At 36.8% G+C, this 26830-nt stretch overlaps 1 protein-coding gene across 7 annotated transcripts in view; it reads right to left on the bottom strand.

Annotated features, from left to right (window-relative positions):
• Positions 1 to 26830, bottom strand: part of NRG3 (neuregulin 3) — a gene marked incomplete at both ends in the record, with an annotated part of 1026196 nt that overhangs the window by 6705 nt on the left and 992661 nt on the right. For 3 of the 7 annotated variants that reach the window (XM_080926970.1, XM_080926974.1, XM_080926976.1), the window contains 3 exons: positions 1540 to 1710; positions 6083 to 6210; positions 20267 to 20393. In XM_080926970.1, the coding sequence (XP_080783096.1) occupies positions 1540 to 1710; positions 6083 to 6210; positions 20267 to 20393 (426 nt within the window). Of the gene's footprint in view, positions 1 to 1539; positions 1714 to 6082; positions 6211 to 20266; positions 20394 to 26830 lie in introns of all 7 variants that reach the window. The other 4 variants (XM_080926973.1, XM_080926975.1, XM_080926971.1 and 1 more) reach the window with 2 other exon arrangements.

Raw genomic sequence — 26830 nt, 5'->3', positions numbered from 1 at the left:
CAGATAGAGGCCTAATATCCAAGGTATACAAAGAACTCAAAAAGCTAGACACAACTGAATCAAACAACCCTATTAAAAATGGGGTACAGAGCTAAACAAAACGTTCTCAATTGAGCAATATTGAATGGCTGAGAGACATCTGAGGAAGTGCTCGACATCCTTAGCCATCAGGGAAATGCAAATCAAAACAACCCTGAAATTCCACTTCACACCAGTCAGATTGGCCAAGATCCAAAACTCAGATGACAGCAGATGCTGGCAAGGTTGTGGAGAAAGAGGAACACTTCTCCACTGTTGGTGGGGTTGTAAACTGATACAACCACTCTGGAAATCAGTCTGGCGATACCTCAGAAAATTGGACATAGTACTACATGAAGACCCAGCTATTCCACTTCTGGGCATATACCCCAGAAACACTTTAATATACAACAAAGATACATGCACCATAATGTTCATAGCAGCTCTATTTATAATAGCCAGAAGCTGGAAAGAACCCAGATGTCCTTCAGTATATGAATGGATACAAAAATTGAGGTACATTTACACAATGAAATACTACTCAGCCACCAGAAACAATGACTTAACGAAATTCTTAAGAAAATGGCTGCATCTAGAGAATATCATCCTGAGTGAGATAACCCTGTCACAAAAGAACAGACATAATATGCAGTCACTGATAGTGGGATGCTAACCCCAGAGCCTCGCACTGCCCCAGAAACAACTCACAGACTGTGTGACGTTCAAGAAAAAAAGAAAACAAAACAAAAAAGAAAGTTGAATTAGTAAACCTATAATAATTTTGGTCATATGTAGAAATGTGTATTTTTGATTCATTAGTTATAATTTCATTTCTATTCATTTGTTTCTTCTTTAATATTCATTCATTAAAGGTTATTATATCATGGTTAAAAAAAAAAGAAAGTTTATTAATACTTTCTTTTTGATCTGACGAGTAGCCTTTGGTCACATGAAACTTACATCCAATGACCAAGTTTTCTGAAGTTGACACAAGTTGTAAGGGACAGATATCAAACTTTAATTCTAAGTTATCCCATGTGTGCTTGGGTGGCTTACACCAAGAGCATAGCTGTAACTAGATCCATCTTGTAAACCACTCTCTATGCCCTGAGCTCTACCAGTGTTTGTGCCTCCTAGAGGACGCAGTGCTTTTGTACTGTATACAAGAGCCATGGTGACCAAAATCCTTGTTACATACATACCTCATACCTCCACACCATTAATAATTAAAACATCTGACTTCTGTAAATTCCTCTATTGTTTTCTTCTTTTAATATTTATCTAATCCCCGGATTTGGGAATACTGGATAGAAATTGATACCTCATTTAAGGTGAAGGTTATTTTTAATGACTGTTTCCATACTACTGATCAGGTAGTTTAAAATTCTCACTTCTTGATGAAAGGATACTTCAGTTCTTCCAAGCTTTCCAGAAAGCTTTGTCTTCTTTTTTTAGAAACATAAAAACTTAGTATCAGACTTCTAATTGTCTCCCATTTAAGTCTCTTGCTGTGAGACCTACCCTTGGCAAGGTATTGTATCCTGGTCTGGAATTCTTGATTCTTCAAGTTGTTGATATGCTGGTCCTACGATACCACCCATTCGACTTCGGGGTGAGGGGGGCGTTCTTCTGAATGTATTCCTATGCAACATCCCACTTCTTTGTCCTGGGCTGCAGCAAGAAGAAATACTTCTACTGGATCGGGAAAGCACAATAAAACCAACAAACCGAAGAGATCATAATAACTTCTATGAAGTGCTAAAATGTCTCAGACATTCAATTAATACCACATATCTCTAAAGTTTTAGGCTGTCAGTGTCAAATGTGTACTCAGATAAAACTAGAAGTTGCTTAATTCATCTGTTGTTGGAGGTGCTGAGAGACAATTCCTTGTGTTCCTGGCCTTCTAGCTAACACAGAAGTAGGCTTAAGAAAGTCACATGATCCCAACTATCCTCACCCCATCCTGATTTCCCAAGCCACAGTAGCTGTCCTTTTAATTGGCATAAAAATGCCCTCATTAGGCAGTGATGAGAACTGAATGTAGGAAGCCCAGAGGGGATTTATGGGGGAAATTTCCACTTCTTAGTGATAGGATAAATAGACCATACTTTAATTGGCATTCTTTCTTTCACATACATGTTAAATTCTCAGTTTACTGTCCCAGATTTTCATCAGTCTCAAGAAACTAGTTTTGCATTTGAGTTTGCTTTTCAAAAGTACATGGCTCAATTTTATTGGGTGTAGGTATCCAAACAACTCGAATGACTGAATATTTGTCAAGACCATCAATGGCAAAAGGTATAAATGACCTTTTTCCCATGCCTTAACAAAGTAAGCCCCTATGCACATACTATTTTAAAGGAACTAATTTCTGTGAAGATAAATCACCAAGTTTACTGGAATATTCCTTATCAAGTCCCTTCCCCACATTACTGAGTTTCTTGTGTTCAAATCTAAGTACTACTTGAAATGTCAGCGTATCTTGTCCAAATGTTTTTTTCCATGAGCATATAGTGAGTTAAAACTTGATGCTTCACTTTTACTGTCTAAAAATACCACTGCAATTATATAGGCCAAGATGAAAATACTCAGGCTGCAATAGTACACCCATAGGGGACAGCCTCTGAATGCAATATTGACCTGATTCTTGTACTATTTAGGATTTGTCACTGTTTTCATCAATATTCCTATTATTCTAATATTATAAGTATAAAATATATCTAGTAAATTTGTGAGATACAGAATTACTCTGTTAGTCTGGCTAATCTGAAAGTTGTTTTATAGACCAGGCTGGCCTGAATTCACAGAGATCTATCTCTGTCTACCTCATGAATGCTGATATTAAAGGCATGCACTATGCCTACAGCAAATATTTGCAAATATTTTAATTGAGAGTTTGAGAAAATGTGACTTGAATGCTAACATCATTTTTCAGCTATGCTAAGTTTGCAGGTAGACACTAACTTTTCTATTTTACTCAGAAACTAAATAATATATTATTTTATTTAGCTATGTATCTGCTATAGAGTTCTCAAAACACTTAACAAGGTGGTCATCATATTAAATCTCTAAGCTAATGTCATGGGGGAGCTCTCTAACAGTGACTTTCTTTTCTTTCCATGTCTGTCTAACCTTAGGAAATAGAATCTAGGCTTTAAGGACTTTGGCACTAGAGTAAACTGCTCATATCGCTCTGCTACCAAAAGCATGATGACAGTTGTGTTAGAGCCCTGGAGAAAATAAAACCCACTTTAAGTTGGACCAATTGAGAAGATTAGAAGTGGCGTGGTCAGTGGTCATTAGGTGGGAGGAAATAAAGTGAAGCTGCACAAGACATTGGTGCACTTCAGGCCACTAACAAGAGGAAGCCATCACTCTAAGGGAGAGGAGATGTTTCTCAAAATAGAGACAGTGTTGAAAGGACCAAGTCAGGTATCAGGCTTTGTAGCTCCAGAAGATCAGAGTAGGACAGAGTGAGGCAGGGACTGAAATGACAATGGCCACCTTGTGCTAACCCTTTCGTCCCTCTCATGCTTCACCAGCACCTCACTCTAACTGCCAGAACCAGAGGACAGGGGAGTCTGTATCTCAACTGATGCATAAGGGTTTTCATAAAAAGTGACTTGAGTGTTGGTAGGGGAGGGAAGTGACCAAAGCAAGAAGTCAGTGTCACTCTCCTCAAGAATTTTTGTACATTACACAAGAGATGGAAACATTCAAATGCACTAAATCTCCTGTGTAAATGTGAACACGTGAGGTACACAACACCATATGTTCTATGAACTGTTGCACCATAAGTGGCAGTGCAAATCCTCCTTTCTATTACTGGATGTACTGGGCATCTTTCAATGTTGATAGCCTATATTGACACCATTGTACACAAGTTAGATTGCCAAAATATAATGCAACAATAATGGAATGTCTCAGTAGAGTTCTTTCAACAAGTAGTTTTTCCACTAAACACTAGAAATAATGGTTTTGTATTAACAGCTTTGTTTCATATTAAGGTATTCAAGGGAGTCATATTTTCAGTGCACAACAAGAAATTAATTATTCACAGCTTGCTGAACTGTCAAAACAAGGTTCACCAGTGTGAAGTAGTGGCCCATCTTCAAAAGCAGTTTTAGACCTATTGATCAATCAACAAGTCAAGCCTTCTAACCCAGGGGCATTCAGGAAATTGTGAAGCAGGTGGAAAGAAATATAAATAAGTAAACAGGTTATCAATCATGAACCTGTTTAGTCTATTGCATGTTTTAAAAAACAAAAGCCATGATGTATTAAACTGTAATTTCAAGTTCTAAAAGAACTTTATACATCAACCCTTGCCAATCTATCAGCACATAGCTTTCTGATACTGCAGTGCCATTGAATAAAAAAAAAAAAACAATAAAATAATATTGAAGACCCTTTAAAGATGACATCTATTAATCTTGAAGTTCCATAAACCAAGATTAAAGTTAAGTGTGGGAGATTGTGGAAAAAAAAAAAAGAAAGAAAGAAACCTGCGCACAGTATTGCTGTTGTTTCAAAATGGCAGAAGCCACCACTTAAAAATTACAAATTCAAAATATTTTGCCATAATCTGCTACATAATAATAGTATACATTTTAAATGACAGAGTAGATAACTACAATAACATATTTCAGAATAAACTGGGAAAAATACTGGTTGGAAAAACTTTTAAAAGACTAGCATTTTTGGACTTTACTTTTGTGATAAATGGAAATTCCATAGGCCAAGTGAAGTAAAAGGCTGTTTTCACAGGGATTCTGTAACATACCACAGACTTCGCAATTGTAACTAATGCATCTACCCAGACACCAAACTATTTCCTTCATAAGCTGAAGATTCTGAAACTATTTTCTTTGTCGAATCCTACCCTAAAATCTATCTACTGCAAAGGTATGAAAATAAACATCACTGTTGGTTTTTGAGGTATAGTGTGGCTCAATGTCAGAATAACTGAAAATTCCATAGCAAGTACAACCAGTAAGGTAGAGTCTTTGGGAGAGGAAAGGAGATCAGCTCTCTTATTGCACGTTTCTGTCTTGCTAGAGCACAAGGTATTGAAGAGAAAAGAAAACATATCAGTTACATTTTTTGTTAGTAATATTCTATTGTTAGCAACAATTGATGCAACTTTAAAAAAGCTTTAACCCCTGTGTGTGTTGTGATTTTAAAAGATTAAACATATATATATATATATATATATATATATATATATATATATAATTTTTTAAGATTAAATTCATGTATAGATAGATTGATATGTAGCTTTAAATATATAAAAATCACCAAGAAATAGAATGTTAGGTTTTGAGCAATCTTTACAGATTAGAGGTATTAACTTTAATATACACACATACTGTCTGCTGTAGAATTAGTTCTAAATTCATTTTTTTTGAACTGCATACAACTGATTTTTAAAAGAGATTTCTCATGTATAAAGCACAGTGTGGATGATAAAATGCCAGAGAACGTGCCCAGCATTAAGAGTTTCCTGTGGCACATCAAATGACCTTGTAGTTGCCCTTTGCTTCCAAAGAAATACTTTCTGTGACCAGCTAGTCAACAACCCCCCAAACACATGCAAATGTGCCACCTCTCTGATAACATATATCTTACAGCCTCAAAGAGAATTCTCTCTGGTATTTGCCTCTGAAACATTTTGAGATGTGTTTGGTGTACTTAGTGCATGTCACATTAACTGACTGGAGGAGAATTAAATGTTAGCTGTGCAACCAGTGGTCAGGCAGGCTAGGAAAAAAAAATCACACTTTTAATAGTGTATCAAAGTCCAGTCTCTTCGGTAACTGTGCTGTGACTGCACCTCCAGTGCACCGAAACAGTTGCTTTTTTTTTTTTTTCTGAAGGGTGAATGATGCACTGATGGAGGCTGGAGAGTTTGGTTCCTCGTTGTGCCTCCAATGACATCTCTAGTTATGGAGGTAAGAACAGTCACTTCTAGTAGACTCTGAGTCCAGTTGGCATTCTCTGGCAATGTGTTTATATTTCTAATGTGAACTCACGCACTCCGATCACGATCAGCCACCCATACCTGTGATGCTTGATAGGCTGGTTTCCTCGGTCAGGAGAAGGAACCTCTGGGAACGACTGGGGAGCTGCAAAACTCGACTCCACTATTTTCTCTAGCGCAGTCACGGGGTGCCTATCCGCCCTTGAATACTGTAGGAAATCGCATGCAAAGCTGTGAGCTGCGGGTTCATTATGAGAGGGAGCTGACCAGATAAGATCTAGGCACTGAAATGTACCAGAAGAATGATAGAAAACTGTGTATATCTCATCCCCTCCCTCTCTCATAAATAGATATTAAGAAAAGAGAACACATATTTTTACCGAAGAACCCATCTCTAGTTAATTGGTAGCAGATGCTTAGAGTCTTATATTTTCATACATTCCAAGAATACCTTGGGAGCAAGAATTTGAAAAATATAATGATCACAAATAGAAAACAAAATGAATCCAAAAGTAAATCTTGGAATGGTATAGAAATTCCTCCATTCCCCAAACTCCACAGAAAAATCTTAGTCTTAGACTGCATGTAAAACTAAAGGTCAAGAAGTAAAAAGAATGAAAAAGTTAAAAAAAAAATGAATTTATTTTCTCTGCTTTGATTCTGTGGACTGACCCTGGGAACTCACTCACACTTGTGCTGCACTATCCCTCAGTCCTAGAACACGAGGTAAAAATAAATTTTCTCTGCTTGCTGAGAGTCAGGAGGGATGAATGCTGACTAAGTTTGACCCTGATGGGTACATATGTACTATAATCGGGATAAAAGAAAATGTACTAAAACCAGAAAGAGAAAATTGAAAAAAAAAATATTATTGATGCAACAGAACCTATTGAAGCAGGTGCCCAGCAAGAAAGCAAAGAAAGTTGAATAGGGAAACAGTCCTGATGAGTGTAAAACCCTCATGATGAGATAAATAAAACTGCTAGATTTAAACATTAAAAGGAAAATTCACAACACAGCAATACACACAGTCCGTGGGAAGTTGAGGCAGGAGTCTGGTGAGTTTTAGGTCATCTTAAACTGCTTGGCAAGATGGAATTTCAAAAACAAATCAAGAAATAAAATAATAACATGCAAGATGGAGAAAGACAGTACTTTATAATTATAGGGGTAGGCATGTATGATAGTAATAATATCAAGTAAAATACATTTTGGTATTTCTACACAATATTATTTTTAAAAATGTATATTTCATATAAACTAAAACAACTGAACAAGCAATGAACATTTGTAAAGATTTTCTACTTAAAATTTGCTTTCAAAATACACAGTGCAACTAATAGCACACAAAAAAATCCCCAGAGGAATCTAGGCATACTGACAGCTTTCATTATGTGATCAAGAAACACAGGTAGTCTTGAGTCAGAAGGAAAAGCAGAGTATTCAAGAACAGTTAGTGGGTAAGTTGTTATTCATGAAACTATAGTAAATTTGCTTTCTGTTTTGCTTTAAAAGCCAAAAGCCTACTTTTGTATTGGAAGAAGAAGACAGCATGTAAAGAAGGCTGGTGAACTGGCTAGTTTTATGTTGATTTGACATGAGCTAGAGTTATCTGGAAAGAGAAAACCTCAATTAAGAAAATTCCTCCAAAAGTTTGGCCTGTTGGGCAAGTCTGTAGTACATTGCTTGAGTATTGATTGATGTGGTAGAACTTAGCACAGGGTGGACCGGGCCATTGCTGGGATGCTGCTTTTAAATCATATAAATAAGCAGGCTGAGAAACCATGAGGAACAAGCCAGTAAGCTTGTTTTCAAGTAAGTTTCCTCATGGCTTCTGCATCAGTACCTCTCTGTTTGTTTCCACACTGTTTAAGTTCATGTCCTGATTGCCTTTCATAATTGACAGTGATATACTCATGATGTTCTATCACAGCAATGGAAACCCTAATTAATATATTAAATTTAATATTGGAATATAAAATCTGTATTTGTCTAGCCATGATTTTGAAGGAAAAGAGGGTTTCTTAGTCATTCTTCTATTGCTTTAAAGAGACACCATGACCAAGTCAACTCTTGTAAAAGAAAGTATTTAATTGAGGGCTTCCATAACGTTTCAAAACTTTTGTCATTTTTATTATAGCAGGAAGAATGGAGACATGTGGGTGGGTGGTGGAGCAGCAGCTGAGAGTGCTACATCCTGATCCAGATACACAGAGAGACTGAACTTGGGACTGGCTTTACCTTCTGAAACCTCAAAGCCTATCCTCAGTGCCACACTTCCTTCAACAAGGCTTGACCTACTCCAAGGTCATACCTCAAAATTCCTCTAATCTTTTCATATAGTACAACTCCCTGGTCACTAAGTACCCAAATGTATGAGCCAATGTATACCATTATTACTCAAACCACCACGAGGGCCATATTTGGCAAACTGCTGCTAATATCTATTATATCACCTTAGGATTTAATATTATTCAACAAACTCTGGCATTATGAAAAGAAACACACATGTATGTCTTTAGCTATGCCATATGTTATTAACAAAGATAAAAGAGAAACTATTCTTTCTGCACTGCTGAGCATAGGACAAACATAGAGAAAGTCACTGAGCAATTCAATGTCTTCAAATGTCATAATAATGAAAATATCCAACTTCTTCAAACATAAACACCATCAAAATGAAACAAGAAAATATGTAACAATAATAGTTTTAAGAAATAGAGAGCTATATAAAAATCATTAATAGCATTTAATTGTCTAAAGGTCTCATGAAGCAATGCTGACTCTAATAAAAGAAATAGGTCTGTCTTACAAGTATGTCAACCTATATCTTTATGTGTTAGAGATGGTGTAGAAATATTATCATAAGCAATTTTGAAAATAAATGAGTCCTAAAAGTTAAGATGAGAGCTTCACATAAGCACTGTGTAGATATCACAGCACTGGTACAGTGTTAACTCCTTATTTTACTGATGTGTTTCTGTGGAAGAGAAATTAAGTACATGGGAGGGGAGTACTGAAACAAGGTGCTTTTCCTAGTACAGTGGGTGGGGCCTAGATGAAGGGCAGTGATTGATAGATTCTAAGAAAGACATCAATTGCAACTAATGTTTAGCTAAGTATAGGTACAGATAGTTACATTAAAAAATAATAGCTGTGTGTTGGTCTGTGGTCTGTTTGTCAAGAGGGCCTATACACAAAGCTATTTCATTGCCAAAAAATACTCTTAGCTTACAGAATTTGATTTTAACAGCATATATAATGAAAGAGATATTATTACTATGATAAAAATTTCATTCAATGACTTGGCCAAATTTTCTAGAGAATAAACTTGAAATATCCTGTAGCATTCAACACAGACACTTCAAAGCTGATCAGTTGATACTTACTCTCCAAATGACATGGGCAACTGAACTCTCAGTGAAGAAAGGCAGAATAACCTGATCACAAAATAAAGTCGTACTGAAATAGCCATAAAAAAAAAACAGACAATCAAACAAAAACTCCAATTTCTCCCTTGATCTTCCAAGGTAAATAAAGTCATGAATAAAACCTTTGGCAAGTAGGTCTTCATTTTATGCCCATTTTCTTTATTTTTGTATAAGCTGCCTTTGTATGCACGTTGTGACTACAGGGAAATGGTTACCTAACTTACTTCATGAAGTCTAAAGGCACAGGTATATATCACCACTGTCTAAATGCTACAGTCAGCTTGGACACCACAAATAGGAGAATGTGAGAGACAGACACCTTCTCTTACATAAGTGGGTCTTCATCCATGAGGATGAGGCTGTTCCCTGAACTACAGACAATCTTCTCAAGCTCTGACAATCACAACAGCATTAAGACTTCTCTGGATCACCTGGCAGGACCACACAGCAATCTGACAGAACTGAAAAGTCTAGACTAGAACCTGACTGTTTATGCATGATCTTGCCCTATTTCTTCTTAATATTTAGGTTTATCTCATATCTGCACCTCCACAGCTGATGTGTGATAACTAGCTTCATTCATCTATTCACTTTATTTTTCCAATAGAGCTACATTGAATAAGCCACCTCTAATTACTCTTCTCTGTCACCCATCTTTTTAATTAGCATATTGAATAAGGGGCCAGACTGAGCTTATTGAATTTTGGAGCACAGAAAATTCCCTACAATTATCTGGTTATAACATTTAACTCTTTGCATTATAAACTCAAGTATAAAAGACATATTTATAGGTTGGCAAAGTGATTATAATATAAATAAATATAAAGAGGAGAAGAAACTAACCCTTGGCCAGAAAAAATCAAATCACTCATGCAAGTTTTATATAATCAGGAAAAATGTTCCTTCTTATTCTCTGTATGTAAGCTACATATGACCACTTCTTCCCAAAGAGTACTCTGAGCAGTGTATGAGAAGAAACAAGTATTTGAATAGAAAGATAACTTGAAAGGTATGTCAGATATAGAGTACTGTAACATTGATACTGATTCATCATCCAGACAGTGGCATTCCTGATGTGATAAAAAAAAAATGATGCTTGTTCTGCGTAGACAGCAACTACAGCACCATTACAAGAAAACATCAAACAAAGGAGAATCCAACAAAAAACTATGACTAGTATGACTCAGAAGTACCCAGATCTAGAGAGACATTCTCATGCTTATAATATGACAGGACTAAGAGGAAACTAAAGATGTATGACAACTAGAGAAACAGGACTATTCCTAGGTGAATCTACAAAAGTAAAAACAATAAATAAAAATTTAATAAATGGTAAGGTAAGAATCTTATATTTCAGTGAGGTGTGATATCAGTTATTAATATAATTTATTAATTTATCAACATTGACTAAAATTTTTACAACTGTGCAATATCAGTGTGCACTGCTAAATTATTATTTTCTATTATAAAACACCAACTACAGAATATATTAACATTCTATATGTAATACCATAATTTTTCTCTAGATGAAAATCTATTCTTTGTTGATAGCATACCTTAGATGTAAAAGAACAAAAATCACTATGAACATACACAGAGAACCTAGAGATTAGAGACAGAATTCAGTCTCTACTTAGCTTTCTAGGTATCTTATCTGAGGACTCCTAAAATTGATACGACTGTCTGCCAACAGTTCATTTGTATCAAGCCTTCCTCTTTTAAGTCATCTTAACTGCCTGGAATGGAACCTTTCTCTATTTGTGGTTCACCTCCACTAACAGCATTTATTGTACTTTCTTCTAATGCTTGTGAGAGAAGCTAAGACCTGCATATTAAGGTCAATATTATATATGACCTCAAGTGATATGTGAGTTTTCTGGTCAACAGCCTGTCTGGACCTCGCTGTGAGTATTCTCTAGGATGCCAAAAGTTTAGCAGTAGACTCTATAATTTTTTTTGCCTCAGATTCTGATGGTTTTGTGTTTAAGATTTATTATGAACTCATTTTGTAGACGACAATCAATACCCTTTATTAGTGAATTAGGAGATTCAACCACCCACTCACTGCATTTCAGCATAAACCTGACTTATTTATTGTTCAACACAATGTAGATCCTTGCGGGGAAGCCCTCACCCTAATGACCCTCCTGTGTGAAGTGCTCCCTGTGGGTATTGGCATTGGAAACCATCCGCTGCTGTCTGCCCCCTTGCTGCCTTGCTCCTAACAAACTGCTGGTGGTGTTTTGGAATCAATAGGCCTGTCAAATTAAGCAGGCTGGTGTAGACGGTAGAGCAATGACATTGGTGTTCTCAGGCCTGGCACATGCACGCAGTGGGAAACAGGAGGTTAAATGAAAGCCAGCCTTCTGTTGGAAAGCAATGTTGTCAGAGCTGATAAACACCTGTTTTGGAACCCTAGGCCATGAAAGCAGGAGGAAGGATTTTGAAAACAGTTTTTAATGTATGTCTTTCTACACTGTTCCTGGCTCATGTATGGATGTGTCAAAACTTCTTTATTACCAGCATAAATGAAGGGATGGAAGACAGAAAACTCAAAGGTTAATGCCATATTTTCAAGAGTGATTTTTTTAAGTGCAAGTAATTAAAAGCAACTCACCCAAGGTTGCTTTGCAAATGTTTGTCCTTATGTACATTAATAGCAAGAACTCTTAACTTTCTCAGAGTCCCACTAAAGCAACACATAAGTCCAACATTCTTGTAGGCACAAGGGACAGCAAACTCCCTTTGAATCTCCCTCCTCAGCCAGGTCCTCCTTCAGTTGGGGTGCTGAATACAAGCTACAGCCCTGTCTTGCAGAAGGTTGTTTTCTTCTAAGCTGTGATGACCTATCCTGCTTGCTAGATTCTCACACAATACCCCTCTCCACTGTCTATGAATCAGTGCACTGTACATTCCACATCTGAGGTTATTTGCTGAGTAGATGTTGCCTGCTGCAATAAGTGAATGCCCTGAGCTCAGGAACATCTCATTCATTGTGGGAATTTTGAATTATTATGACAACTTATCAGCTGTTCACCTAATATTTGATAATTATTCAATATGCATGTGACGGTAAAGATGAATATGTGAATCAATAAGTTAGTACTTGATATGTTGACCAATGATTTAGGTTTAAAGAACTACTCAAAAGAAATCAGTGTTTTAAAGAGATGACTCCTGTCTCAACACTACAAAAAAAAAAAAATCCAATTTCTTCAACATATTCTCTCGACTTAACTCAAACAATCCTGCTATGGAACATATTTTAGCCCCCTCTTTTAAATCATTCAGAATCCTTTTTTTATATTTTTAAGTCGGTATATTATCGAATAAGACGTTCTTACCTATTGTCTGAGTAACCAGATCCTACACAAAGAGGTGAGTGTGGTGAAAATACATCTAAGTCCATTGTATTGCCCAGAGGTTGAAAGTATCTCAGCAAATATCAGGTTTACAGATCACCAATTAGCCAAGCCCCACTCATCTACCATAAGAGGAATTAGCTCCTGTAAATTACCCTTCACTCTCCCTTCCCTACCGCTGTAATGTTACAGAAGACATAACTATCAAAGATTATTTCCTCATGATACAGGACCTACTCTTCCTGGGACATGATTAAGAGTAGACTCCATGATACATTGGGTCAACTGAAGCTTTCTATGTTGAACTTTGGTCATATTATCCAACTGCTACATTCCAAAATCACTTGACTAAAGGCTGATTCAACTTAAACCTGTTCATTTCTATTCTTCTTTCCTCTTCTTGTCAAAATATAATGCATACCTGTTATACTAGTCTGTGAACATTTTGAGGACACCAACATTAGGTATTAACTCATGAATACACACACACACACACACACACACACACACACACACACACACACACACGATAAGTTTGTTTTCTTAATAAATACACTCCTACCAATTATTAAATGTGGTTTTCCAGTCTCTCTGGAGTTGTTGGCCATTGACACATGAGGACACATTGAGGACAAAGAGAGAAGAGTCAATGAGCAGAGCTTTAGGGGCCTATGAGTACAAATGGAAATGACTATGTTCAGATTCAGGGAGACAGACAAACTTCATTCAGGATGAATCAAAAGTTATATAATTTGGGGAAAGGAGGAAGAAGTATCCAGGGTAGACAATGTACTGAAGGCTAAGGTACTGAGTGGCTTCAGTAGCATGGGTAGACATTCTACGTATCTCAGGTATTTAGTAAGCAGCTTTTTATTGGGAGAAAGGTAGAAGAAACTATAATCTCACCAAGGCTCTGTGGCATTCTGCAAGTAGGAGGTATGGGTGTTTCTGAGCTCCATAGATGAGATCAGAGAAGAAAAGCTCTGCTGGTAAAGCGAGTTCCCCATTTTACACCAAACTCAAAAGGCTATTTGGGCAATGGTAGTGTTTGATTTTAATTAGCAGAACCCAAAGGATGGGATATGTATTAAATTTTTTATTCATACTTTATAATATTTTTAATATATATTTAATTTTCATGCTAGCATTTGAGGTCCAGTAATAGAAACATTTCCTTCTAATGAAAAAAGGGTAATCTCTGGATAGGAAGAGACATAGCATTCCAGTTGTACAGGTTAATCACTTGAAAAAGAAACCAGTTCTCATGAAGGCACTGCTACTTGAAGCCATGCTAAAGCGATATGGAATAATTATCCCTTTAACGGGGTTATGTGTTTTTCCTTCTATTTTGCCATGCTGTACCTCAATCAATTAACAGCCATGCCACTTCTTTTTGTAGGGGAGCCCCCATTTTAGAATTACTTCAGAAATAAGCTTTTCCTTTGCCTGTCTGTCTCTTTGTCTCTCTATTTGTGTGTGTGAGCACGTGTGTGTGTGTGTGTGTGTGTGTGTGTGTGTGTTTTCATCTCTATTCTAAGCACACATTTTCTAATACTTTAGAGTTCATTCTTTTCCCAAAGTTTTGTTTTGTTGCCATAAAGGTTGTTTGTCCATCATGGGGCCAACTTAAAATTAAGGCCTAATTTTAAAATTTCTTTTAAAATTTCTTTCCCTTTTCCTCTTCCCTCTGTGTCCTCTAGGCAGCTATGGAGACTTACAGTTTGCCTGCTGCATAGTTTTATTTAAAACTTTAATAAAATTATACTTAAGTTACCTTTTAGGTCTGCATTGAAATTCTTGCATTAATAAGACAAGGGCCCCCAAGAAAGAACTCTGCTTTCCCAGTAATTTTCATCAAATGATACACTAACCCATAAACCTGTCTTTATTGTGGCTACATAATTTCTTACCCTTCTTTCTGGTTATAAATATGCTTTCTACCTCTTATGTGACAACAGATATCCTCCCTTTTAATTACTTTCCTATATGATCTCTAATCTTTATTGAGAAGTTTCACATTATTTTCTGGATGGCTCTGGAGGTCAGGAAACAGTTGATCTTTAATTCACAGATAGTTTACTTATGAATTGAAGTGAAAGATGGCTGTGTCTAACACTGTGGGTATAATCTACTCTCATATATAACCAGAGCCAAGTGTGTCTAGAATGCCATGTGACTTCATGTAACTGTTTCACCTTCTGTTAAATTACAGTAAAAAACTCTCATGAATTTTTAGTGAACAGAAGGGGTACTGAACAGAGAAAATTCACTCATTAAGCATTGCAATTTGCAAAGAAATTTAGAGTAGTTAAGCTGGACTTCAAGATAAAGAAAAGCTTTGTTCAATGTCATAGCCAAATAGGGTATGATAGATTCCGGTGCCCTGTTACTATTTGGGGGTTGGAGATAAATATCCAAATGTTTGCAGGCAAAAGGCAGTAATGTCAGTGGGTGGAGGTACACAGGTCTTCAGTGGTTGCATTTTCAACCAGAACATAGACTCTGGCTACCTGTAGCACCCCTGACATTTGAAGAAAGAGAGTTTTTGGTTATCGGAGGCATTCACACACAACATAGGAAGTTTTTCAGAAGCCTGGTCTGTGCCTGCTACAATTTAACACCACTCTTCCTCTAAGTCTTAATAGTCAGAGTGTTTCCATGCTTGCTTCATAAGGAAGAGAGATACACTATCTTCTGTTTAGAACCTTTTGCCTTTGCAATGTTTTGCTAGCTTGCTTGTGGAAGTGACTTTCCCAAACTTCCTACCCACATCACTCTTCTGTAAAAGAAATCACAGATGTGCCACAACTTACAAGTCATTGCACCCCAACTCTTCTTGCAATCTCTCCCCATGTAAAGTTGTTGCCACAAAGAGATGGATGGTCACCTGCTGTGACTGTGAAGCCTTATAGTTCTCAGGGTTCCTACAATAAGGGAGATTCCTCCATTTAACTTGGAATCAGAAGTTATGTGGCTGCAGGAGTACAGTAAGGCTTAGTTTTTAAGCTTGTTGCTTGAGATATGGGGTCTTCCTCATCTCTTAAGTCTTTGAAAATGAGCACAGGGTATCACTTTGATAGAATAGAAGAGTCACTTTTCATAGCCCTGTCATACTCTATATACAATTAAGGTAATAAATATTTTAACAGATTTATTGCCCTGTACAACAATTCCTCTCTTTATCTTTCTGTGTAACCTTCCCATCTTAATAACATTCTTTTGGTTGTAAAAGTGAGTATCTCTTTTTACACAAGTTTTGTTTAATGTGCTTTAAATATGTTGTTTCTTCCCAATCCTCTCTTACCTCAAAGCTCTATCATAGTCTAAAGACTTTCTCTTAGTATATATTTTCCTCCTCAGTGATGATTTATAAGTTATTTTTCTGAGCAGATTACTTCTATTACACCCCTATATTTAGCAATGTATTGTTGACATTAGTATTTCCTAATAGTTCTTGCCAGAAGGATATATGCATATACATATACATCCATATTCACATCCACATATACTTAAAATAAATGGAAAATATCATATTTGTATATATATATATGTATATATATATGTGTGTGTGTGTGTGTGTGTGTGTGTGTGTGTGTGTGTGTTTAAAAGGCAAAAAATTGTTATTTGAAATGCCTGTTTGTCTCATTTGTTCAGAGTACTCCATGCATTAAATTTATGATGCATTTTTAAATTAAACCCTTTTATTCATCCATTTTTTTGGAGCCTATGAGGTAGAACCTAGCAGTGAAAAGAACATTTTCAATTTTGGGACAACTGTGCCACAATGATATAATTAAAAGAACATGTCATCCACACATTCCCTTAAACACAAAGGGAATGGTAAAATAGAGGCAGTTATTACCCTGGGCCAACATAAAAACGTCCTAAGTCTGGCCATTGGACCATTTTTCCTTCAGTCTCTTCTCCATTTTTGTCCCTGCAGTTCTTTTAGGCAGGAACAAATCAGCATCAAGAATTTTGACTGTGGGTTAGTAACACCATCCTTCTACTTTTGAGGCTCCATTTGGAGGTGGAATCTTTGAGTTCCCTTTCCCCGGTGTTGAGTCCTGAGAGTGTCTCACTTCCTAGGTGTCTGCTACTTTCTAAAGGGTCCCCCAACCTCCCTCCTCCTGAGGCTGCTTATTTCCATTCATCCTCTTAGCTCCTTTCCTATCCCTATCCCCATATTTGATCCTGTCCTCTTTTTTCTTCTCCTTCCTCTCTCCTACCAGATCCCTCCTTCCTGATGTCTTTCATGATTATTTCCTCCCTCCTTCTAAATGGGATTGAAGCCTCCTTACTTGGGCATTTCTGCTTGTTATACTTCTTACAGTCTGTAGGTTGTATCCTAGGTATTTTGCAGTTTTTGACTAATATATACTGATCAGAGAATACAGACCATGCATGCATGCTCTGAGTTACCTTATTCAGGATGATCATTTCTAGTTCTATCCATCTGCCTGAAAAATACATGATGTCCTAGTTTTTTAGTGATCCATCTCACAGGAGGGGCACACCAAGGCCTATCACTATTATGATATGATATACTTACAGATGGGAGCCTGGCATGGCTGTCCTCTGAGAGCCTCTACCAGCAGCTGATTGAGTCAGAAGCTGATGTTTACACCAAACCATTGGACTGAATTCAGAGACCCCTATGGTTGAATTAGAGGAATGATTGAAGAAGATGAAAGGGACACCAATCCATACGAAGACTAGTAATTACAACTAACCCAGATCCAGAGAGCTCCCAGAGACTGAGCCTCAAACCAGGAGCATTCATGGGCTGGTCCAAGACTCCGGTACATGTGTAGCAGAGGTCTGTCTGATCAAGCATTAATAAGAAAAGATGCATTTAATTCTCAAGAGACTTTTGGCCCCAGTAAAGAAGGAGACCTGGTGAAAGACAGCACCCTTTCAGAGGCAAGGGGGAGGAAGAATGGGATGAGGAACTGTGGGAGGGAGACAGAGCAGGGTGGAAGGTGAATAAGTAAAATAATTTTTAAAAATAAAATATACACAAATTGATTTAAAAACTTTGAACAAAGAGAGGAAAAATGTCTTAAGTCCAGTAGGCTACAGAAAAAGGGAAAGGGAAAAGAAGAGACCCTAAAATTTCTTGTGCCAAAGGTCTTTCAAATTCTGGGAACATTATAGACAGCTCTATAATTTGAAGCATAACTTAGTCAGGGAAAGAGAAGGAAGACAAGTTAATTCTTTTTTTGTTTTTTGGTTTTTTTTTTTTTGCTTTAAATATCATTGATAATAATAATCGGAAAAAAAAAAACAGAATGTGTACTACCATGGATGGATGGAGAAGCTGTAGTGAGGTCATCTTGTGGACAATTATACTGTTACCTCAAATGAGCATGTGGCAATCATATAGGAAACAGTAACAGTTATACACTGAGCTTCTTTCTATTAGTTATGGTCTATTGTCTGTAGAAACTGTAGTCTCACACCATGGACACTCTATCTACCCTAGAAGAGTTGAACAAATACTTTGTCCAGGAGATCGGTTCTGCTTTTCTCTGATGACTCTTCCTTCTTAAAGTGCCTGCCTGGATTCAAAATAGAACTGAGGAACCCTGAAATGTCTTCTAGGGTTGTTCCTACTATACCTGATGACAGGTCCTTGTGTCCTTTCCCAAAGTATTTTCTGAAAAAGGTTCATGGTCTTAAATATGAAGCTCCCATGCTAACATTTTTCTTGAGGACAAAGAGGCTTTTTCTTTTTGAAAATGCAATCTTCAGGTAGAGGATCTCTCTCCCAGCCTTGTGAGAAGGCAGATTTCTGACCCAAATCTTGGCCAGTGAGAAGACACAGCTCCCTGTTGGTATTAACACTGTCCAACCCTTTGCACTCTTACTTCCTTTCCTCTGATTAAGCCCTTGCTTATCCCTGTCTTACTCCTGTCTTCCTCCCATTACAAAGTCCAGTCACTGTTTAACCTATTGAAGTACAGTTCATAATGGACTCCTTTTCCATTCACTGCTATGTTACTAATGTCAATCGATTCCTTCTGCTCCCACAGGTGTCCAGCTTTGTTTATCCTTTACAGGGCCAGTTGCTAAGGAACTGAAACCATCATCATAGTGGTTGTTGAAGGTGCTGGGATTGGGCTCATCAGAAACCATTAGCAAAGGCATTCTGTGTTTCTGAAAAGAACAATCCTGCACATTGCCATGAATAAGAGTTTAAGGAAACTTTGCTGGGAAGCAATTCAGATTTATGAATTTCACATTAAATCAGCTAAATACATCTGTTACGTTCATCATAATGGCAACTTTTGGGTAATGATTTCTTAGAATCACAAATGATGTGCAAATTCTCTGCAATTTAGGCATTTGGAAGGGCATGCATGCGTCCTGGGTGATTGCCTATTATCCTCAAACACCCGGCTTCTACCATAGCTTTTGTTCTTTCATTTCATGCCTCAGAATCTGGAAGCATAATCTCACATGGGGGCAGAGAATTAACCCTACAATGCATATCTCCACATGTGTTAGATAGAGGCCCATTTTCTATAATTCACTATTTAGCAATGTAACTCACACACTGCTAAAATACTTCGCAAAGAATGAGATAAGCAAGTGTATGTTTGCCTTCCAGATTTATAATCCACATACAGCATCAGTCCTGCTATTAGAAGACACTGCTTTGTGGCCACATTCCTCATTTCTCCTTTAACCCTAACTACTCTTCTAGCTTCTCACAATCTGACTGGGATATGAATCAGCCTCTAGAAGTATGACATTGTATCTCAGAAATATATCTGACATAAAGTAAAGATCAAAAGTTGTTTATAGAACAAGAAAACTCTTGTCCCTGTCAGAGGCCAGTTATTAAAACACAGGCATGCCCACTCTCTCTCTCTCTCTCTCTCTCTCTCTCTCTCTCTCTCTCTCTCTCTCTCTCTCTCTCTCTCTCTCTCTCTCTCTCTCTCACACACACACACACACACACACACACAGAAGTGGAACATGATTTAAGCAAAAACTTGTTGCAGTGCCAAACAACTCATACAACTCTGATCATAATTTACTTATTCCCTTTGTGGTGGTTTGGATAAAAATTACCCCTTGAGTCTATAGGAAATGGCTTAATTGTGGCACAATTAGGAGATGGGATCTGTTGGAGTAGGTGTGGTGTTGTTAGAGGAAACACTTCATTGTGGGTGAGGCTTTGAGGTCTCAGATATTCAAGTAATGACCAGTATGGCTCCTCTTTCTAGTCTCTGCCAGCCTGGATGTAAAACACTCAGTCTTCTGTATACTGTCATGCTTCCTGCCATGGCAAAGATGGACTAAACATCTGAAACTGTAAGCTAGCACCTATTAAATGCATTCTTTTATAAGAGTTGACATGATTATAGTGATTTTTCACAGCCCTGAAACCTTCAGGAAGACATATTTTGTACCTACATTTTCTGAGCTGGGAAACAAAGAGAAGGTGTAGACATGCAGCTTACATTTTGTAGTTGAACATGGCTCTTCATCAAGCTCTCAGACTTCATCATTGTGCTAGATGCCTTGAGGCTGTAATTTTTCCCATTCTGTGATTCTTTCAGGTGCTCCTGGATTTGTTTAGCTTGTTTCCTGCAATGTGAATATGTTTATAAATATTTGCACACTTATGTTACACTAATATTGGAAGGTCTTTTAAAAGCAACCATATTTGATTCTACAGTTAAAATTTGAAGCTAGGATTTGGCAAACATAGGGTCAATGTGCTAATATTTATACAGTTCCAATATATGTAACTTATGCATATATTAATGTTTGAAAAGTTTTTTGTTTGTTGTGGTGGTGTTGGTGGTGGTACCAAGAACACAAATAATAATGCAATTAACATTTTTTTTTTTTTTAGTATTGTGCTGATGGTCAAACCTAGAACCTTATGTGGGTTAATCATGCCCTCTCCCATTGGACTGTATATCTATTCTCTCACAGAGTTAACCTTTAATAAGCTAATGCTTACACAGTAATTTGCAATATATTCTTTTAAAGTTCAATAAATTTATTTTTTATTTCCACAATAAACCTTTGTAGGGAGGTAATCGACTACACCCATGTAATAAATGAGAATGTCAAGGCACAAAGAAATGGAATCATTTATTAAAGGATATTTAGACAAGAAGGGTTTCAATTCACTCAGTCTTACTTCATACTCTAAGTAGAACCACCACTCAGAACTGTGCAGTCACTTGTATATGGTCCTTGAACTTCTAAATAAAAAAGCTAAGATTCTTCTAGGATTTTTAACTCCCAAGGAAAATGTGTGCATATAATAATTGTTTATTCCATTAAGTATCTATGAGAAAAGGGTAGATGTGATGATTCGTATATGCTTGGCGAGGGAGTGGCACTATTAGGTATGACCTTGTTGGAGTAAGTGTGTCACTATGGGCTTGGGCTTTAAATACCTAGTCCTGGCTGCCTGAAAGTCAGTTTTCTCTTAGAAGCCTGTGGAAGAAGATGTAGAATTCTCAGGTGCATCTGTACCATGCATGTTTGGGTGTTGCCATGTTCCTGCTTTGATGATTCTGGACTGAATCTCTGAACTTGTAAGCCAGCCCCAATTAAATGTTCTTAAACTCTTTGGTCAGGGTGTCTGTTCATAATAGTAAAACTCTAAATAAGACAGTGGACCAAACTACTGTCTAATTAGTGTTCTTTTTCCAGGGTTTCACAGAAATTATCTATCATCCCTAAACTCAAATGTAACTGGAAGAACATTCTCTTAATTTTGCTTCTACAGTTCTCAGCCCTGTAGAGACCTACTGGTAAAGTGACTCTTAATAGGACAAGCTCCCCAGGCAGGCAGCACTCAGATCAGAGTTTTTGTTACAAGAGAGGCTAACCTGGATCTTCCCTCTGCCCACTTCATTATTCTCATAGGTATCTAAACTTCTCTGAGCCTTTTCCTTTTCTGTAACTTGTATTCATAAGAGCTCTCTCCCATGGATACCAAGGCAGTTACAGACAAAATTTTCCTCTCTTTTCCTTTGTGTTATCCATCATGCTCAGTGCTGTGGAAAGATACTACAAAAGAATGTGAATATTGCTCCAAAGATAAAAGATTGTGCTAATTGCCTCTCTCACACAACACTGGTACTTTCCAAAGAATTCAGAGGTAATGAGCATCTTGGAATTTAAACCCAGCATGAAGTGGCTGTCTGTTTAATCATTTCTTTTAACTTTTCAATTATTTGAGGGGCATTTTTAGATCTAATGCTCCCAACTGCTTAATCTACTTAATACATTCCATCAACTTTTTAACAACAAATCTATAGACTGTTGATAAAAATCAATTTATTTCATAAACATTTTAGGAGCACACAGCAGCTACATAAAGGGGAAAGGAATTCTTTTGAGAAGCAAACTGACTATTGGAAGATGAGACGCCAAGTAAACCATCATGAAGCAATATAAGAAGGTGTAACAGAAAGCAAACACTCAGTTACATCTCTTGAATAAAACTAGTATAAACACTGTCTTTCCTGTAATTGCATAATAATTCAGATACTAGCAAATACATTTTTATGAAAATATTATTCATAAAAAGCCTGAATGTATTTCTAACACCTATTTTTATAATTCCTCTTGTACACTTTTATTATGCAAGTCCTCACTAAGTAATATGTTAGAATAAATGACCTTCCATTTGGAATATGCCTTTGTCTTTTACCATCCCAATTTTTCCTGATATTCTTCTCTTATAAGTACAAGGATTATTCTGGTTTCTTTATCTTTTTTTTCCTTCCCTTATCAAATGGGAGCAAGTAAACGACCGACATCTGACTGTATTGTTTTTCAGATTTTAAATCAGTCACTATACACAAGGTGTGTGCATACACACTGGAATGTTTCCAGTTCAATAAGACAGGATGCAGGCTTAGCAGACTACCATCCCTGTATTGGTATCTCTGGCCCAATGTCTTAAGAGGGGATATGCATAATAGTACTGTAGGTGCCGCAAACCAGTTGGCATCTACCATTTTTAGTGTCATAAGCTCAGTTTCTGAGGAATCTGACCTTGGCATAGGGATACTATTCAGAAAATACATTGAGTGTGTATAGAATCACCAACTTTGTAAGTTAAAAAATGGTAATTGTGGAGTCAGAGAACTTAGAATGGGTTTCACTGAAGAGTAGCAACAACGCTATGAAGCATTTTGAAGCTGGCTTGGTTCTGAACCCAATGTAGACATTGGATCCTATCTTCAAACTATCACACTGATGTACTATTGCTGGTGTGCTAAAGCAGCTTGCTTGAAGAATTTTTTAGTATTGTATGGTGACGACTTGGAAACAAAGACCTCTACTGCTACAGAAGACAACAGTAGTGCATTAGAACATCCACATGAGTTAAGAATATTTTACACAAACTACAGCCCACAGAAAGAATCAGTATGTTGTCAACAGTCCCCCCACCGAGTGTGTGTGTGTGTGTGTGTGTGTGTGTGTGTGTGTGTGTGTGTGTTATTGGCAATACCAATTCGCAGGTTTTCTAGTATTTTCCATATTTTGATAACTCATCTGATTCTACTTCTACACATATGCTCTCCTGTCCATGAATCTAATTCCAGAGTTGAGCCACATGATTGATTTTCAGTTAACTAAATACTATCACATGCAATCTCATCCTTTTTCCTTCTGTAGGTTAAACGTAAAGAGAAACTCTTTTAAGAATTTAGTTTCCTGAACCTTAAATAACTAATAATCCAAGAGCTAAGAATATAGCCTTGTGGCAATTTTTGGTATTCAAAGATTATTATGCTTAATCTATACTCACCAAGAAAACTCTTTCTATGTTGTGTTCTGTTTTACATGTGCTTTGTGCTTATGGTAACTAGTGGGATTTCAATGCATGCTATCAAACCTCTAATAGAATTAAGTACTGACAAAAATATTCATATAGTGGTATGCCAAAATGCCTTTTAAAATCTTTATGTGTATTCTTTTTTTAAATAAAGTTGTAAGAGAAAAAAAGAATTTAGTTCTCAATGAAACTAAAGAAGCAGAAGGTTTTGGCTTGAATGAGTCATCATATAGTCTGTAAATTGGTCCATGTGCACAATATGCATAAAAATTAAGATCAAGCCCATTCTTTGATCACTATTATTAGAGAAAGGGAAATAGGAATCCATAAATCTATGAGAGAATCATGTAGATGCCTGCATTATAATCCTGAAGATTCATTTTGGTATTAGAGAGTTAGCACTTGATATCATTACTTAGACTTAGGCACATAAAGAGAAGGCACTTCAGACTTCTGATTAGAAATATAATTACAGCTGGAAAGACCTCTAAATTTTATTATTGCAAATTTTTAGCTCTTTTACTTTATCTTTTCTTCTATTCTCCACTTTATTTTTAGTCATTTAATATTCAAACATTCTCTAATATGTTTTGATCAAATTCATACCCATACTCCCCAAGATACCTCCTCTGCCATAGCCTACCATTTTTCTCCTTCCATCTCCACGATAATTCTTTTTTAATTCAATTCAACTTAGTGTTTACTGTTGTGCATGGTTGTAGGACCATTGACTAAAGTATAGGTAACCCCTGGAGATGAGCATTGTTGAAGAAAACTGACTCTTTCCCCCAGCAGCCATAAGTTGCCAATAGCTCAACTGTGGCAGGCAGAATGTCCCAATGTGTGCTTCTCCAGTTGCTTGGGCTTGTAAGTCTCACATGAGGAATGTGGCATTTAACAGTGTTTCCATTAAACACCAACTCCTCCATGTGCACCACCAATAGATGTGCATCACAAAGTTCCATTGCTGACTGGAGAGAAAATCTGATGGCACTGATGTCAGACATCTTATACTTACTTATTTTCCTTGGTAATATTTCTATAATCAATCTTTTGCATACATGTGTTACAACTGCAAATTCTACTCTAAGAATCAGTGATTAATTTCATCTTCGAAATAATTTACTTATTTCTCTGTAAATATAACTTAAATATCCAATTTCCTTCTTATACACAAATGTTGAAAGTAGACACTCCAAATGTTAACTTGGATGTGGCTACCCCTTTGTTTGATCTAGTATAACTTTTAATTTGGTAGATATCCAGACTTCAATGTCCAAAGTGGAAAGCCTGGACCACTCTGGCATTTGAGTATTAACAGCTCAAGCCACCATGGGGTATTTCTCTTTTAAATAATAATCAAGTTCTTTACAGTATCATCTCATTTAGCCTTCCTCCTAAGTCTGTAAAGTATTTTAAAATCCATATTTTGCAAAACAGAAAACGGGAAGAAAATATTCCTAGTAATATGAATTGAAGGCTACTAGGAGATCCAAATACATCTGGGGCAAGTGTCCTCACATGGCCTCGCTGTGGCTTCACCAGAGCAGGGAATCACTTAACTCACTATGGGCAAATATGCCATTCAGCTGGAAGACTAAATAAGCCAATTTGGTGCTGTAGATCATAGTATAGATGCAAATTAAAACTTCTTGGAGCCAGAGAACCACATTTGTTATTGTCTACTCTGTTCCCTTCCCAACTTAATATTTTAAAGTAAGTTCCTGTATTATCTAGTAAATGATTTTTAAAGGCCTGTGTGTTGGCTTAGTCCAAACTGACATTCAGAGAGATGCACAGGAACTTTTACATGTGTACCTATTAGAAGGTCTTTGGGTGACTCAAAACATACCCTTAATGGGAATAATGAGGTGCCTCCCATTTCCTTTTTTTACATACTCCCAAGATGCAAAAGGCCATCCCCTGCTCTATACCTGCACTGTGATGTGCTGCCACACTATGTCACCAGAAGCAATGGGTTGAATCAATCCTGGACTGAAATGAACAAAATGAAACCCAAATAAGTACTTGTAATTTCAATATCACAGCCTTTTTGCTATGGATATAGAAGCTGACTAACACATTAACAATAAAACTTGGAATGTTGCAAAGGCTGAGAGTGAATCACTAAAAGTCCCAGTGTGCTTTGCACATGTTTAGAAATCACCAACGTCAGGCAATAGTTACAGAGATCTGTCACATAATGCCATGTGGCCCCCAAGTAAGGAAATAGAAAAAAGAAAAAGGGATAGAAAGAGGGAAGAACACAATAAAGAGAACAGAAAAGAAGAGAAAGTAAATATGTCAAAAACTAAAGAAGGCTGAAACTAGGGACATTAGTTACATGGTACAATTATTGAAAATTATTGTGACAAGAATACAGTGCTAATACAAGGCTCTAATAGCAGGGGTACTAGGTCTAGAATGCATGGGAAACTTATGTACTGTTATTATAGTTTTTCTGAAATTCTAAAAGCCTTTTAAAAAGTTTGTAGAATTAATAGCTACTAATCCTGTAGTCATGCCCCAATATTTAAAGTCATAATTGTAGCTCCCTTTAAAAATTGAAACATGTGACTTACAGATAGGTGTTATAAACTGTATCTGAAATGTAATCTATTTTTGGAAGAGAAAATGGACAGGAAAACAGGGGTCCAAAGAAAAGTAATTGCAAATTGTCTGTTATTTCAGACAGGCCACAGATGTGAAACTGTAGACAATGTCTTCAAGACTCACCAACCCCAAAGGCTAACACTTTGATGTTTAACTTTATTTTTTGGGTAACATTATTTCCATAAATAATTCTATTTATGTTCTTTTATTTAAATCTAGGACTATGAACACATTTCTAAATGTACTATATACATTTAACTCTTTATGAATCATTTTAAGTCCCTACACTTGCAGATAGTTTCTTGGCACGCAAAATTCACAGAATATTCAAGTTCTGAATCCCAAACTGAACCAATGTGTGTGTGTGTGTGTGTGTGTGTGTGTGTGTGTGTGTGTGTGTGTGTGTGTGTGTGTTTGTGTGCGTGTATGTATGTATGTATGTATGTGGGGGGGGTTATTTTTTTAATGTGGCTTAAATTTTATAAAAACAAGGCAAAAAAACTATTTGAAAACAAATTAAGACTTTCAGGTAAGTTTATTTTCCTGGAAAGTTTTGTCTATTGAAAATAGTCACTGCATGTATTTGTGACTTCACCAC

Source organism: Micromys minutus (assembly GCF_963924665.1).
Source record: "Micromys minutus genome assembly, chromosome: 12".
Taxonomy (NCBI): Eukaryota; Metazoa; Chordata; class Mammalia; order Rodentia; family Muridae; genus Micromys; species Micromys minutus.
This window is presented reverse-complemented; position numbering and strand designations above follow the sequence as displayed.